The sequence below is a fragment of the Sitophilus oryzae genome, unplaced genomic scaffold, assembly GCF_002938485.1.
Source record: "Sitophilus oryzae breed Bouriz unplaced genomic scaffold, Soryzae_2.0 scaffold_1507_pilon_pilon, whole genome shotgun sequence".
In the NCBI taxonomy this organism is placed as follows: Eukaryota; Metazoa; Arthropoda; class Insecta; order Coleoptera; family Curculionidae; genus Sitophilus; species Sitophilus oryzae.
This window is the reverse complement of record NW_022146178.1, coordinates 1,805,915-1,823,381: the sequence shown is the minus strand read 5'-3', so window position 1 is coordinate 1,823,381 and position 17,467 is coordinate 1,805,915. Positions and strand designations below refer to the sequence as shown.

The 17,467-nt window shown below is 31.3% G+C and overlaps 1 protein-coding gene and 1 long non-coding RNA gene across 2 annotated transcripts; one reads left to right on the top strand and one right to left on the bottom strand.

The window, feature by feature from the left end:
- Positions 1 to 8,752: 8,752 nt before the first annotated feature.
- Positions 8,753 to 9,493, bottom strand: LOC115878254. Its single transcript, XM_030894678.1, has one exon. The coding sequence runs from the start codon at positions 9,491 to 9,493 to the stop codon at positions 8,753 to 8,755; it is 741 nt and encodes a 246-aa protein (XP_030750538.1).
- A 5,101-nt stretch (positions 9,494 to 14,594) lies between these two features.
- On the top strand, positions 14,595 to 14,761 carry LOC115878257. Its single transcript, XR_004049483.1, has 2 exons — positions 14,595 to 14,639; positions 14,745 to 14,761. It is a non-coding gene; the product is annotated as an uncharacterized LOC115878257 (long non-coding RNA).
- The last annotated feature ends 2,706 nt before the right edge of the window (positions 14,762 to 17,467 follow it).

Sequence of the window (17,467 nt, the reverse complement as noted above, 5' to 3'; positions counted from 1 at the left end):
GATATTTATAATAAAATATTAGATATTAAAATTTTGGGTCCTGGAAAATATCAGTATATCTCCAGTAAGGATAGATTTTAAAAAAAAAATAAAGTTTCAGTTTGTAGTGTAACAACCCAAATTCGTCAATAAAGTTGAAGAGGTAATATTTTGGCCAACTGTATAACAAACAATTTAAATGAAAGAAAGGAACTAACGTTGTGTTAAATACTACTTTCTTTTCCTAGAATCAATTTTAATTATTTTTTTACGTTTTCAGGTTTCTTCGTGCTATAAGACATTTTTCAAATGGAAATTCATGTATACACACTGACACATAGTGTCCCAGAAAAGCTCTTTATCAGGTTAGTAAATATGTCGTAAATTTTTAGACATTTTATGTTTACTAGATCAACAAAAGACTAGACCAACTAAATGTATTCAATTAAACTTATTCAGTAAGACTGACAAGTAAGCATCCGCCTTGACTGTGTTTGTGGAACATGCATCACACTAAAACACAAGTCCTTCGTAAAATTTCCGGACCATTTAAAAAAAATTAAAAACAAAAAACGTACCTATTTTTACTACGCCAGGTAGTTTAGTTCCAGGGGCGGTAAAATATTATTTCACTCTCCGCAATACAGAAATATAAAGTTTTTACTGCCAGTTTCTAGTAAAACGCTGAAATTCACCGAGTATAATTAAATCTTTCTCCGTTCGAATTGGCGAAACATATGACGGCTTCTGGAATTATCACTTTTTAACGCGAAAATAATTAGGCAAAATGGTACAGGCCGGGAATTTCCAGTCCGAAACAAAGGACGGGCATAAAGTGGGAGAGAGAGACGATGGCTTAATTACCTGTGCAAATTGAACAACTGCTACCGAATTCTAGTTCTTATTAAAAGGAATATACGATGTAATTAAGGAAGATAATTTATGACTACGATTATTTTTCTGGAATCAATTTTAATTATTTTTTGACGTTTTCAGGTTTCTTCGTGCTCTAAGACATTTTTCAAGAGAAAATTTATGTATACACACTGACCCATGGTGTCCCAGAACAGCTCTTTATCAGGTTAGTAAACCTTTGTAGTAAATTTTTAGACATTTCATGTTTACTAGATCAACAAAACTCTAGACCAACTGAATGTATTCAATTAAACTGCTTCAGTAAGACTGACAAGTAAGCATCCGGCTTGAGTGTGTTTGTAGAACATGCAAAATTTGGATTAAGTTTTTTAGACTCAATTTTTTAAAGAAAAAAAAGTTTTATTAACGATTATACACAAAACACTAAAAAACAAGTCCTTCATAAAATTTCTGGACCATTTTTTTTCAAAAAAAAAACAGTTTTATTAAAGCCGTAACTATTTTTACTACGCCAGGTAGTTTAGTTCCAGGGGCGGTAAAATATTATTTCACTCTCCGCAATACAGAAATATAAAGTTTTTACTGCCAGTTTCTAGTAAAACGCTGAAATTCGCCGAGTATAATTAAATCTTTCTCCGTTCGAATTGGCGAAACATATGACGGCTTCTGGAATTATCACTTTTTAACGCGAAAATAATTAGGCAAAATGGTACAGGCCGGGAATTTCCAGTCCGAAACAAAGGACGGGCATAAAGTGGGAGAGAGAGACGATGGCTTAATTACCTGTGCAAATTGAACAACTGCTACCGAATTCTAGTTCTTATTAAAAGGAATATACGATGTAATTAAGGAAGATAATTTATGACTACGATTATTTTTCTGGAATCAATTTTAATTATTTTTTGACGTTTTCAGGTTTCTTCGTGCTATAAGACATTTTTCAAGAGAAAATTTATGTATACACACTGACCCATGGTGTCCCAGAACAGCTCTTTGTCAGATTAGTAAACCTTTGTAGTAAATTTTTAGACATTTTATGTTTACTAGATCAACAAAAGACTAGACCAACTGAATGTATTCAATGAAACTGCTTCAGTAAGACTGACAAGTAAGCATCCGGCTTGAGTGTGTTTGTAGAACATGCAAAATTTGGATTAAGTTTTTTAGACCCAATCTTTTAAAGAAAAAAAAGTTTTATTAACGATTATACACAAAACACTAAAAATCAAGTCCTTCATAAAATTTCGGGACCATTTTTTCCAAAATAAAATTAAAAACAGTTTTATTAAAGCCGTAACTATTTTTACTACGCCAGGTAGTTTAGTTCCAGGGGCGGTAAAATATTATTTCACTCTCCGCAATACAGGAATATAAAGTTTTTACTGCCAGTTTCTAGTAAAACGCTGAAATTCGCCGGGTATAATTAAATCTTTCTCCGTTCGAATTGGCGAAACATATGACGGCTTCTGGAATTATCACTTTTTAACGCGAAAATAATTAGGCAAGATGGTCCAGGCCGGGAAATTCTATTCCGAAACAAAGGACGGGCATAAAGTGGGAGAGAGAGACGATGGCTTAATTACCTATGCAAATTGAACAACTGCTACCGAGTTCTAGTTCTTATTAAAAGAAATATACGATGTAATTAAGGAAGATAATTTATGACTACGATTATTTTTCTGGAATCAATTTTAATTATTTTTTGACGTTTTCAGGTTTCTTCGTCCTATAAGACATTTTTCAAGGGAAAATTTATGTATACACAGTGACCCATGGTGTCCCAGAACAGCTCTTTATCAGGTTAGTAAGCCTTTGTAGTAAATTTTTAGACATTTTATGTTTACTAGATCAACAAAAGACTAGACCAACTGAATGTATTCAATTAAACTGCTTCAGTAAGACTGACAAGTAAGCATCGGGCTTGAGTGTGTTTGTAGAACATGCAAAATTTGGATTAAGTTTTTTAGACCCAATTTTTTAAAGAAATAAAAGTTTTATTAACGATTATACACAAAACACTAAAAATCAAGTCCTTCATAAAATTTCGGGACCATTTTTTCCAAAATAAAATTATAAACAGTTTTATTAAAGCCGTAACTATTTTTACTACGCCAGGTAGTTTAGTTCTAGGGGCGGTAAAATATTATTTCACTCTCCGCAATACAGGAATATAAAGTTTTTACTGCCAGTTTCTAGTAAAACGCTGAAATTCGCCGGGTATAATTAAATCTTTCTCCGTTCGAATTGGCGAAACATATGACGGCTTCTGGAATTATCACTTTTTAACGCGAAAATAATTAGGCAAGATGGTACTGGCCGGGAAATTCTATTCCGAAACAAAGGACGGGCATAAAGTGGGAGAGAGAGACGATGGCTTAATTACCTGTGCAAATTGAACAACTGCTACCGAATTCTAGTTCTTATTAAAAGAAATATACGATGTAATTAAGGAAGATAATTTATGACTACGATTATTTTTCTGGAATCAATTTTAATTATTTTTTGACGTTTTCAGGTTTTTTCATGCTAGAAGACATTTTTCAAGGAAAAATTTATTTATACACACTGACCCATGGTGTCCCAGAACAGCTCTTTGTCAGATTAGTAAACCTTTGTAGTAAATTTTTAGACATTTTATGTTTACTAGATCAACAAAAACTAGACCAACTGAATGTATTCAATTAAACTGCTTCAGTAAGACTGACAAGTAAGCATCCGCCTTGACTGTGTTTGTAGAACATGCAAAATTTGAATTATGTTTTTTAGACTCAATTTCTTTAAAGAAAAAAAAAGTTTTATTAACGTTTATACATAAAACACTAAAAAACAAGTCCTTCATAAAATTTCGGGACCATTTTTTCCAAAATAAAATTAAAACAGTTTTATTAAAGCTATAACTATTTTTACTACGCCAGGTAGTTTAGTTCCAGGGGCGGTAAAATATTATTTCACTCTCCGCAATACAGAAATATAAAGTTTTTACTGCCAGTTTCTAGTAAAACGCTGAAATTCGCCGAGTATAATTAAATCTTTCTCCGTTCGAATTGGCGAAACATATGACGGCTTCTGGAATTATCACTTTTTAACGCGAAAATAATTAGGCAAGATGGTACAGGCCGGGAATTTCCAGTCCGAAACAAAGGACGGGCATAAAGTGGGAGAGAGAGACGATGGCTTAATTACCTGTGCAAATTGAACAACTGCTACCGCATTCTAGTTCTTATTAAAAGGAATATACGATGTAATTAAGGAAGATAATTTATGACTACGATTATTTTTCTGGAATCAATTTTAATTATTTTTTGACGTTTTCAGGTTTCTTCATGCTATAAGACATTTTTCGAGGGAAAATTTATGTATACACACTGACCCATGGTGTCCCAGAACAGCTCTTTATCAGGTTAGTAAACCTTTGTAGTAAATTTTTAGACATTTTATGTTTACTAGATCAACAAAAGACTAGACCAACTGAATATATTCAATTAAACTGCTTCAGTAAGACTGACAAATAAGCATCCGCCTTGAGTGTGTTTGTAGAACATGCAAAATTTGAATTAAGTTTATTAGACTCAATTTTTTTAAAGAAAAAAAAGTTTTATTAACGAATATACACAAAGCACTAAAAAACAAGTCCTTCATAAAATTTCGGGACCATTTTTTCCCAAATAAAATTAAAAACAGTTTTATTAAAGCTATAACTATTTTTACTACGCCAGGTAGTTTACTTCCAGGGGCGGTAAAATATTATTTCACTCTCCGCAATACAGAAATATAAAGTTTTTACTGCCAGTTTCTAGTAAAACGCTGAAATTCGCCGAGTATAATTAAATCTTTCTCCGTTCGAATTGGCGAAACATATGACGGCTTCTGGAATTATCACTTTTTAACGCGAAAATAATTAGGCAAGATGGTACAGGCCGGGAATTTCCAGTCCGAAACAAAGGACGGGGATAAAGTGGAGGAGAGAGACGATGGCTTAATTACCTGTGCAAATTGAACAACTGCTACCGAATTCTAGTTCTTATTAAAAGTAGTATATACGATGTAATTAAGGAAGATGTTGTTCCGGAATAGCTCTTTATCAGGTTAGTAAATATTTTAAAAACATTTTTTAATTATGTTAAATTTACTCAATTATTTTTAGATTATTTTTTTCAAGATTATTTTTTTTTATTAACGTTAAATTCACTCAGTATAACAAGTCAATAAAAATTTATGAACTTTTTAAACCATAATTTGCCTTCAACTCCCCTGTTTTACGACCGGGCAGGGGTCTTAATTATTTCCCCTCAATGCGGCTTATTTATTGGTTCTTGAAAATACAGCCCCCATTTTTGGTTAACACCCATCCATTTCCTTGAATGCCAATTTGCGTAGAAACTCATCAAAAGCGAGTCAGAATGGATATTAAAGTTTCCGAATGGAAAGCGTCCCTTTCATTGGAAATTAGATATATCGCCCAGGTAGAAACCGTCTTGTAAATAGCTAATATCCTGATCAATTTGTTGCAAGCCCCGCTGCAAAGGGACCAGTGCCGATCTGAAAATTAAATGGTAAAATTTTTGTGAAAACCAATTATGACAGAAATGTTGTTTGTCGGAATTCAGGGTTTATTTTTGATTTTTTTTTTGAGAAATTTATTCGTTTATGCTCTTCTATACAGGTTGTTAATTTGTTTATTACTCGCGGCAAAAGCTTTATGGTTGAAATATGGCAACCTCGGCCCGCTCGTCGTTAGACGACGCGACGCACAGTGTTTTGAAGTATAGGGGAAAGTGGACAAAAATGGGAAACTCGATTTTCACCGCCAGAAAATGTATTTACTTACATTACTAATAAAAGATAACATAATATTTTATATTTTAAACTAATTTTTATGATATAAAAGTAAATTAAAAATATGTTTTGCAAAAAATAAATTAATTATAATTTTTATAAATATGGAAAAAATCTCCTGCAGCCCAAAGGGTAATTATTTCTCATTATTAGTAAATAACAAATTAAAAACAAAACGTTCTCCAACCCAGTGTGAGTACATATCAAAGTAAAACCTCTGACGAGGGGTAGGGGACAAAAACTCACAATCTTTTAAGATGTTTATTTAAATTTAATTTGCTTCAAAAAGAGAAGGGGGGCGACATGTTTCGGGACTAACAATTCCCATCTTCAGGTCGAAGAAAGCTAAAATATACAATCAGAATAATAAACAAATTCCAATAGTCATACATAGGTCAAAATATTTAAAATACAATCATAAAACAAATTAAAAGATTAATTTTTTTTTCAAAAATGGTTAAAAAGTTATTTCTGTCACAATTATTTTGTCACAGATAACATTATGACAATCTCAGTTTGAAAAAATTAAAACAATTAAATTAAAAATATAAAGGGCAATACTTTAAGTTCAACAAAAACCGAAAAAACGAAAAAACTTCAAGAACTGTCTCACCTGGAAACGACTTTCTTCTTGTAAAAACGAATCAACTTCTTCAGAACAAACTTCTAAATGTAAACATAACTTAATTTTTTCACAAATTTTTGCCACTCTTTCACTTTTGGCATTATAGTACCATTGTTCAAAAATATCTTTTATTTTAAGTACCTACTGGACATTCTCCTAAAAAAAATCGAAAACTTAAAATATCGCAGTTTTCCGCAGAAACTGAAATAATGGTTTTAAAGTACAATACTTGGGACAACATTACACGAAAAATCTCGTCTACCATTTTATACCATTTTTTTAAAACCTTAAATAAAATTACACTACTAATTTTCATTCGGACTCGATTTGACTTTTTGTAATGGCCATGTACATAAAAGCAATGATCGAATTTAACAACAACTAATATGGAAAAAGAATGTACTTACTATAAGATGCTATAAGTGTTTTTCTCCATTTTGTGCAGCTAGGAAATATTCTTTTCGTCTACACAATATTCACCCCAATTTAATTGAAAAATGCGGTCACTTAAACACACTTCCACTGTAATAAAAATACTGATATTCAATTTTTGGTATTTGCATTGCTGCTCATTTATCAATTTTTTTCATATATTTTTGGTGATTATAGTCCTTCCTAAGGCGATAAATAATAATATTTGTATAATTGCGAAACAGGCTTTATCTGGTTTTTGTCCACAGAGCGCTACACTGTGCGACGGGACGAGTCGGCAGAAAACCCTATAAGCAAGTGCATGCGTTCTCAATAGGCAGTGTTGCCATTCTGTTCACCTATAAGTAACTGTCCAGTTAACAACCTGTATATTTATATTAACAAAGAAACATCAATTTTAGTGAGGATGCAGTCAATAATCACCACATAGGCTAATAAAACTACTTTTTAATTTGTCAAGCTTTCGAGAAATTTATTCCCATCATCAGGATAGTTTTTAAAATGTATAGAAAAAGGCATTGAAATTTTGCAATTGTATAAAAAACAAACTTACGAATTTATCCTTTTGTTTTGTTAATTGACTCATACGTCACGACTTACCGAAACTAGAGCAATAGGAACAGAGAACCGAAAGGTATAGGATCCTTGTCACTGTCCATATGATCTTTACATTTATTAATTGGATATTTGTTTAATTCATTTTAAATTATTAGTATCTACCGGGTGCGTCTGAAAGTTTTCTGATAAAAAAACGAGATTTGGGCTGTTAGTATATTATATAAATTAGGATTGATTGGGCATATTCAATCTTTTTCGGCCACTTCCTGTTTCACAAGAAATGACTACAACTTGAATGGAATTATTTTACTTTAATTGTACTTTAAATTTCAATCTTGGATACCATGGCTATGGTTAAAACACTAATTTTTAATCAAGGAGCCTTGGAAAAATAGATTTGATCGTCTAATGTCCTATATGGGCGAAATACCCATATATGATTTTTTGGAGAGTTAATATATGACATTAATGAAAAGTCAATTAGATATACTACTACATTAGTTTAAAAAATAAAACACACTTTATAATGATAACGAATTTTTTAATGCCATCAAAGAAACTAGAACGGGTATTAGTGCATCCGTTACATGCAATTTGTCTTCTAAAAATTGATATTCCCTATATTAACCCTTTATCCTTATTCTGCCCAAGTTGCATTCAATGATAAATGAAGGCAGGTCGGCAATGAACAAATAGAATAATTCAGTGAAATCGATATCGTTTAAAACTGAAATCCGTATCATTAATCAGTTTTAGTGGCCTCGCCAAGTGACAAATAGGCCATTACGGCCATTGCCCAACAACTAAAGCATTGACTGTCAGATTTAAAAGTTATTAGTCTTATTTCGATCGATCTCAAGTTTTACATATAGAAGTTTTACTGTAAACACTTTAACTTGTTTTTCATGTAAAATAAAATATTTTTAATCAGAATATTTATAATTTTTCGGAAGGAATTCTAGGTTTTCATCCACTAGGAAGAAAATTCGTCGTATTTTGCTAGTAAAACAAATTTGCTTAACAGTTACAAAATGCTCAACGTTGAAGAGGGTGTATCTCCTCCTGTCGCCAGAAGCAAAAAAATACACAGATCAAAGGAAAACTCTTTAAAATATCTAAATACAATAATTTTTAGCAAATACATTTATTATAATAACCCGGTGACTTTCTGTTAAAATGATACTACTACTTGAAATTAACTACTGCTACTTTAAAACAATTACTTAATGAGGTTTGGTTTGGTTAAGTGAGCCCCAAAATAAAGAAGGTGAAACCAAAAGTCTTTCACTTTCTGTATATGATTTTTTCATTAATTTCTTGTTTTAATTTTTATATATATATATATATATATATATATATATATAAATAAATATTATTTTAATTATATATATATATATATATATATATATACTCAGGGTTGTCGCAACTAACGTCGCATCCCCACGTCTAACCGCCACCTGTTACGATCAAGAACATCTTCCTCTTCCAAGTTACGGTCCTCCATTGCCCTTCTGATGGCCTCATTCCAAGATCTTCTAGGCCGTCCTCTTTTCCTTTTCCAGGAGGTGACCAGCTGTAGATTCGGTAGGGCCATCTTTGGTGTTCCATGCGTAGCAAGTGTCCAAACCACTTAAGGCCCCTCTGTTCGACTCTATCCACTACTGTCTGTGTGGCATCCATTTTGGCTCTGATTTCCACGTTCCTAACTCTGTCCAGTTTAGATACTCCCGCACTGCGTCTCAAATAGTCCATTTCGAGTGCATTCAAAGCTCGCTTTTGTTCAGCTTTTAAGGTCCAAGCTTCACACCCATAAGTTACTACCGACTCCACTAGGGCTCTTCCAATATGTACTTTTGTGTTTGGTCTTATGTTTTTGTCCCACCAGATGCCATTCAGTGCTCCTGTAATCTTCCGCCCTTGTTCTATTCTAGCAGATACTTCTGTTTTGTCCAGTCCCTTTCTGGTTATACGTGCCCCCAAATATTTAAACCATTCAACCTGTCTGAGCTTTGCATTGTCAGTAATAAAAATGTCAAATTTATCATCTGAATTGGTCACTAGATATTCCGTTTTATCAATGTTCACAGTAAGGCTCCAGTCCGTGTATGCCGAATTTAATCTGCTCATCATGAATTCAAGGTCGTAAGCATCTTGAGCTATGACTACCTGATCATCGGCAAAATTCATGTAACCAAACAGTCATCTCCTACAGGGACGCCCATTCCCCCACACCTCTTCGTCCAGTCCCTAAGAACCACTTCCAAATACAGATTAAATAAAAGAGGCGACAGAGAACATCCCTGTCGAAGGCCCTTGGTCATAAAAATTACCTTAGACAGTCGGTTACTGCTCTTAACATGAGCTGTGTTGTTGTTGTACAGCACCTTAATTAAATTAATGAGATATTCATCCACATCAAGTTGTTCCAGTATGTAGCATAGTTTAACCCTGGGGATGGAGTCGTAAGCTTTTTGAAGGTCTACAAAAGCTAGATGTGTATCTTCTTCACGTGAATTCCGTTTTTCTATCAGTTGTTGGATAGTAAATAGATTATCTAGACATGAACGCCCTGCAGTAAAGCCACTCTGCTCTTCACTGATTTTGTTGTAAGTAGATATTTCTAACTTATTTCTAATTATTTTTGTAAAAAGTCTGCTGAAGGTGCAATTCACACTAAGACTTCTGTAGTTATTCGGGTCTTTTCTGTTCCCTTTTTTATATATAGAAGTGATATAGGCTAACTTCCATTCATTAGGTATTTTATTCCGATCTACACACATCTGCATTTTAATTTTTACTTATGATATTTTTATTTGTTATGTTTATTAAAATCAATGAAACGATAGCCATACATTACTAATCGAAAACTAACGGATGCTTGAATAATACATTTATCTATATTTAGACTGGATTGGTTTGGTGGAGCCTGTTTTTTTAGCTTCTGAGTTTTTTCGTTACGAGGCTATCGGTTTTCTCATTATAATTTCTTGTGTCCCATGAATGTTTGACATATCTCAAATTTTCCAAAATCAAGCTCAATTTTGGCATACAGGTTGATTCTAGGGTGTACTACTAGTTGTTCTACAGGTTGATTCTAGGGTAGATTCGATAAGAAGGGATTTTTCGAAATTCCAGTTCCAAGGGGGTGAAACCACCCCTCAAATATTACAATATTTTTTATTTAAAAAACGGTCAAGTTTCCGAAAAAACGCTTAAACACGTATATTTTATTTTATTTTTTTACATATTTTAAGATTTTTTAAAAATGTATACAGAGTGTTTTGAAAAATCTGGTCATTGATTAATCACGATCCTGCTTAAAGCGCTTGACGTTAAAAGCTGATTTTTGGAAAACGGATTGACTTTAGGGTGTAGAGGTTCGATAAGAAGGGATTTTTCGAAACCCGAATTCTAAGGGGGTGAAACCACCCCTCAAATATTAGAATATTTTTTAAGTTTCCGAAAAATCACTTAAACACGTATATTTTATTTTGTTGTTTTACAAATTTTAAGATTTTCTAAAAATTTATACAGGGTGTTTCATAAAATATGATCATTGAGTAATCACGATTCTGCTTAAACTGCTTGACGTTTAAATGATTTCTGTTTTAGTTTCGATTTCAATGATTTCTGTTTTAGTTACGAAATAACAAGTTTTCTTTTCAGAAACAGTCTCATTCCAAAGATAACCATTCCAAAGACATTATTTTATCAACAGTTTAGTTCAGTTTACTAACAATTAAAATAATAGATTCATTAAAAAAGGTGTAGGAAATTATTCCCAAAAATGCGTAATATTTCATTTTCACTAGAGAATCCGCCAATAAAAAAAGAAGAAAAAATCGAATTAATCTCCATAAAACAACAAACTTGTATTTTCTCTCCGGGTTTGCATTTTGATAACCGCGTTAGTTAAAACTGATTTATTTATATCCCGATGATGTTAACTCGATTAGCAAAATGCGGTTTAAAAATGCATTGTTTCGGTGTTTTCAAATCAACATTTCTGTCTCGTTATATTTTCCGTTCATCGCTCTATTAGTGCATCAAAGCTTATCAAATATTTAAACTGAATCATAGATACATAACTTTACTAACAACTAAGGTAAAAATGTATATAAGTGAGATACTTAATAATTATTATGTTCTTTATAACATTTTGAAAAAAATATTTTTAATGATTTGGAGAAAAGATACTAACATTGTGCTACAACAATATTTATACAGGTACAAATTTTGAACTATCCAAATATTGGCAATTCGCTTGAGCCAACAACCAGGTTGCTTACAATTACTACTAATATTTGATTAAAAATTGATTAGAGCTACTTTAACCACTTAACTTTACTTAACTAACCAGGGCCGGCGGAAGGGTCGGGGCCCCTCATGCAAAGGGCGCCACGACGGACGGTAACTAAATTATTTAAAAACAGTAATCTAAACAAATAGTAATGTAAAACCAGATCAATAATTAATCGCTACCATCAATTTCCACATTAAAATATTAGCAATTACCATACCCACATAGGGAAGGGATCTAATCTGACTAAACATTATAAACACTACTATATCCTAGCAACCTTAGCACGAAAGCTTTGGGATAGTTTTGATTTCTTGTTTTCTATATGTTTTTTGGGTGCTCTATTCGAAACTGGGATTTGCGAATTCATTTTCGTGGAAGAATCTTAAACAAAATAAAATAAAAAATATAAATTTGATTTTTTCGTGGTATTTTACTTATAACTCAAAACTGACAACTTTTTGTAAATAACCCTTCTTTCTATATCTAATTCTCGTTTTTATAAATCTACAATCTTACTTACATCTTACTTACAACCTGTTTTGGGTCAAGGGCCAGCAAAATTGACAGTTTTAGACTGACCGCTCAAAATCGCACTTTTTCTACTACCCACAACCTTTATTTATTTAACGGCTGATGCCCTAACATTATATGAGGAATATATTCATTCGTAAGGAACTGAAGAGGATCCCGATATCCTTATTCTCAAAAAAAGATTATAAGTTTGCCTCATTAATTAAATTAATTTATTAATATTAGTGGGAAAAGATATCAATCTTTTAGGGGTTTTGATTGTTCCGGATTGAATATGTAGTAATACACGGAAAATGGTAGCAGAATCGTAGAATTCTCTCATTAGAGAAATTACACAAAGAAAAATTTCTCACAAAGAAATGCATCTCAAACACTGGCTGATCCTCATTTTGAAGCCGACAAAACTGTCTGATCATATACTGATTCTGCACGAAATAATTGATTGTGAAAAAGAAAGGAAAATTTTCTTAAATTCTTATAGAAAAATAATGCAACTGCTTCCAACTAAATACTAATGTTTTCAAAGATCACTTATACCAAATCGAGACTACCGAAGTTGGAATTCTATTTCTTATAACTCTATATACCGGGTGCGTCTCAAAAGTGGCTCACACCGATAACTTGTTTATTTATTCAAATGAAAAACGCGATTTGGTATGTTAGTATACTACATAAATTAGGATTAATTGACGTATTCAATAATTGTTTTTGGTCACTGCCTGTTTCACCGGAAATTACTACAACTTTTGATTTTTAAATAGCACCCTTGGTATATTTCTAATTTATGCGGTAGAAAATGGCACTTTGAATAGAATGACATATCATCGTGGATACGGTATTAAAAAAAACAACTTTTCACATTTTCACATATGATTTATTTGAAATTCTAACATGCGGTTCATAACGGCGAACAATTTGACTCGAAATACCAGGTGTGTGGTTTCAAATTATTCGTAAAAAATGTTTTTTTCCAAATTTACAAATGAGCCACCCTTGTTCCATTTGCATCTTTTAACCGGCCTGGACAAGACACGAAAAACATTAGACGATCAAATCTATTTTTCCAAGGCTTCTTCTTTAAATTAATAAATCAGTGTTTTTAACACAATCATGGCACTCTAGATTGAAATTTAAAATACGATTTTTAAGCGAAAATGTTGAATACGTCAATCAAGTCTAATTTATGTCATATACTAACATACCAAATCTCGATTTTTTTATCTAAAAAATAAAAAAGTTATGGGGGTGAGTAATTTTTGAGACGCACCCGGTGTAGAAAAAACAACACCGTAGACTAAGACTGAACGAAGAGAAGAATTTTGAAGTATCTTTAAGTAAACATTTATTGTTGAAGTATTGAAGTAGCATAAATATGCTTAGTTGTAGTTAAAGTATATTATTTAGGGAAAGAGAGAGTTACAATTCAAGGGGGGGGGGGGCGCCAAATATGGTACTCGCCCGGTCTCAATATTTCCCTCCCGCCGGCGCTGTAACTAACTAGATATAAATCTCATGTTATCTTTCATGTCAAGATGCAATTAGATGCATTCATATGCATCTGATTGATATGTCTACAAAAACCGTTGACGTTCTGCTAACATGACATTATATCAAGTTAAACTTCAATTAACAATTACTAACTGAAAACAATAATTACTTAATAAGGTAAAACCAAAAAGCTTCAAACTTTCTGTATGATTATTTTTAATTTGTTTTTAATTTTTACGTATGTTATGTTTATTAATTTTATGTTCTTTAAAATCAAAGAAGCGATTGCCATACATTACTAACATCTACAGATGCATGAGCAATACATTATTTTTTATTAAATTGTTTTAAAAAGCATTTTTTCTTTTTCTTTTAGAGGCTATCGCCTCTTTCATTATAATTTTGGCGTTGTTAAAATCTATTCTATGCCCTGTGTCTCATGAATGCTGATAAATCTTAGATTTCGCCCTTTCTTAAATAATCTTTATGTTCTTTAATTCAAACATTTAAGGGTCTAGAAGTTTCACCAATATAAAATTTATCTCATTCACATGGTATCTTGTATATTACATTTTTTGTTTGTTGTTCAATATTCATTGGTTTAGTGTGCGATAAAATGGACCCACCAAGCTAAAAACCTCACATTACATTTGCAACATTGCAGTCAATCCCCAAACAGTTTGCTTTGTAATGTTGATTTCTAAACGTTGTGTCGTGATTGATGAAACCTTGCTACAGAAACATTGTTTTTGAATAGTGATTAAAACGTTTTTTTCTGCAACATTGCAACAAAGATTCAAATGAAAGATCCGCGAAATTAATAATAGAGAACAACGGCACAAACTACTAAAACTACTGCATTCTTATATTTTTTATTTTTTATGCACGTAAAAGATTCTTTACATAGCCATCGCTGACGCTTTTTTTTCGATCACTTGTTTTTTTACGTTTTTGATGCGTTTTTGGTATCACGTTTTATGCTTTTCGAATGAGATTTTAATGAATGTAAATGTAAGTATAATTTTATTATTATGTGTGTTTTAATAATGTTTGTAGCCATGAATAAGTATAACAAATTTTGTTTAGTTTGTTTTTAAGTTAAATTTTATGCCTTAGGTTAGCTTTTAGCCAACGAAAAATTGAAGTAGATAAAACCAGGATACGAGTATATCAATCTAATGATAAAATCGATCACAAATAATATTCAGTATTATATATTCTCAATAATATTTTTTTAATGATATAATCATTTGAAATGTTTAAAATAAGGACATAAAGGGGCCTCAAAGATTACTGTCACAAGAGGTAAGTTTCTCATGGTTTTATTTATTACAACTGATTGTTTTTATTTTTACTACTTATTTGGAAATGATTGGATATAGATTTCAAAACTTTACCGAAGGGGAATTTGAAACCATGAATAAGACAATTCAACATGCGAAAACAAAATATGAAAGATCCAAAAAATCAATTAAAATATAAGTTTGCTTTTCCTTGTACATATATTTAATGTTATACTTTCCTTTTGTATTTTTGAATAAGAAATATATAATAATGTTTATACTGTACCTAATATATATTTAGTATTATTTCAGACCTTCAACTTTTAAGATTTTTTTTAGAAATTCGATTCAAGAGGTCAGAGTTGAGTAATTCCTTGTTTAATGAGCAGCCGAAAAGATCAGTTAAGTTCTCAGTACTCAGTACTTAACAGTATTTTTGATATTTTTGAAACAAGTAAGTGATAAATTTCTAGTTTTTATTTTGTTTTTCTTTTCAATTAGTTTGACAAATTCGACTTTCTTGGTAGCGATATATTTACCGAGCATTTTTAATTTTTCTAAGTCAATGGATAATAGAGATATGCATATTTTTATCAATATTGTTTATGTTTTTTTCGTCAATACAATATTAGTAAAAGTAGGTATATTATACCTATCTGAAAGTCTACAATTAATACCCATTAATGTTTCTGTTGATTATAACCTATTACTGATGTATTATTGTTAACATAAAATTGCTAATGTCGCTAATAAAATGGTTTTTTATTGCAAACATTATCTATTTTTTGCTATATTATTTTAGCAATAAGTTAGTTAATAAGTTATAACAAAATAGAAAGTTTAATGGATAATAAATTTTGAAACATAGGTACAATATAATTTTACCAATATTATATTGACGTAAAATTAACAATATTACTAATACATCTCAAATTAGTACTTTCCTGAACGTTACATTAGCAACGTTTTAATAATATTGTGTTTTTCAACCTTGCACTGCAATGTAATTTGGCGGAAGATTAAGCTACCCTGCCACCTTGCATAAACCTCCCTACAATGAAAAAAGCAATGTTACACTTTGCTTTGCGAAGTTGTGGCAATGTTCCAGCAATAAATTTTGCTTGTTGGGGATCTAAGTGTATTTTGTGTTTTGAAAGATGTTGTAGTATATTATATTGTTCATATATTTACTATTTTGCCTATACGCCTTTTTTAAACGTTCATTATATGAATGTGTTGAAAAACCACATCAAATTGTTTTTATCTATTAGGCTTTCCATTTTTTTTTAAATTTCAAATTCAAAAATATATATGTATAACCAATTGCTCCCCTCGAAAGCTCTCTTTAACCGCAATGATTTTTTGATTACACCTGCGAGTGCAAATACATAAATATCAGTATGAATTTTAATATCTCTTTGTGTTTGTTTTGTTCGACTTTATTAAACAGCGCCTATATCGTAACATATGACTCTGTATCCAAATATGGAAAAATATTTATTTTCCAAATTCATCAAATAACAAATGTAATTTTTTATAAAGGCATCAAATATTTGTTTCATTAGCAACTCCATATAAAAAAATATATTCAGAGAAGTAATAAAAACAATTTGACAGTTCTAAAATACAGTTTTTTTAATAAATTTCCAGTAATAAAAAATGGTAGAAAAGTTGAATTCTAAATAATGCTTTAACGCAATAACTAATTTTTGGGATAAATTATTGCATATCTTTGAATCACGTGATTCACAATGATTCAGTAAAATTGCTAAAAACTTAATTTTAAATGGGCGCCCCCATTTTTTATTACATGTTTACATTCTTTGTAAAATTCTATGAATATTGATGTTAAACACTCTATACCGAACATTGGCCGTTTTTGAGAAAAAAAATATTTGACATTTTTGGACGAAAAAAACTACCTGTCAAAAAAAATTGTATAGCGTACAAGTCAAAATTAGTGATTACCGTAGCCACTGTGACATAAAGAGAAGACAAGTGGCTATTTATTTCAAAAATGAAATTGTTCAAATGTTATATACCTAATAATGGCGGTGGCTGTCATGGAAATGAACGATTAAAAAATCATCATAAATCATTTTTTTTCAAATGGAAACCTACTTTTTTTATTTCACTAGTGAAAAGGTTTTTCAATTCGTTACTTTCTAACTGTACATGTTGCTATACCTAAAATAAATGGTTTTTAAGTTATTTAAGATTTAGTTTGAAAACGTATATTTTTCTTGATTTTATCTAGCTTTCTTTGACACTGAGTATCAGTTAGACAATTTATTTCCATCTGTCAGGAAACGAACTATTTGACTTTCCTATATGATAAATACTGCCTGCCCCCCCCCCTTAAGAGTTTAAAAAATGTATTTATAAAAATAATATATCGCGTATTTTCGCTCTCTAGTGATATCTCATAGTTTCATATTATTAAAAATATACCGTATAATCGAAAAAAAAAAAACAGCTCAAAGTTGGCCTGAAAATGATCGATAACATACAGCTTTTTGAACAAAGTGTCACAATATGATATGGCTAGATCACTGC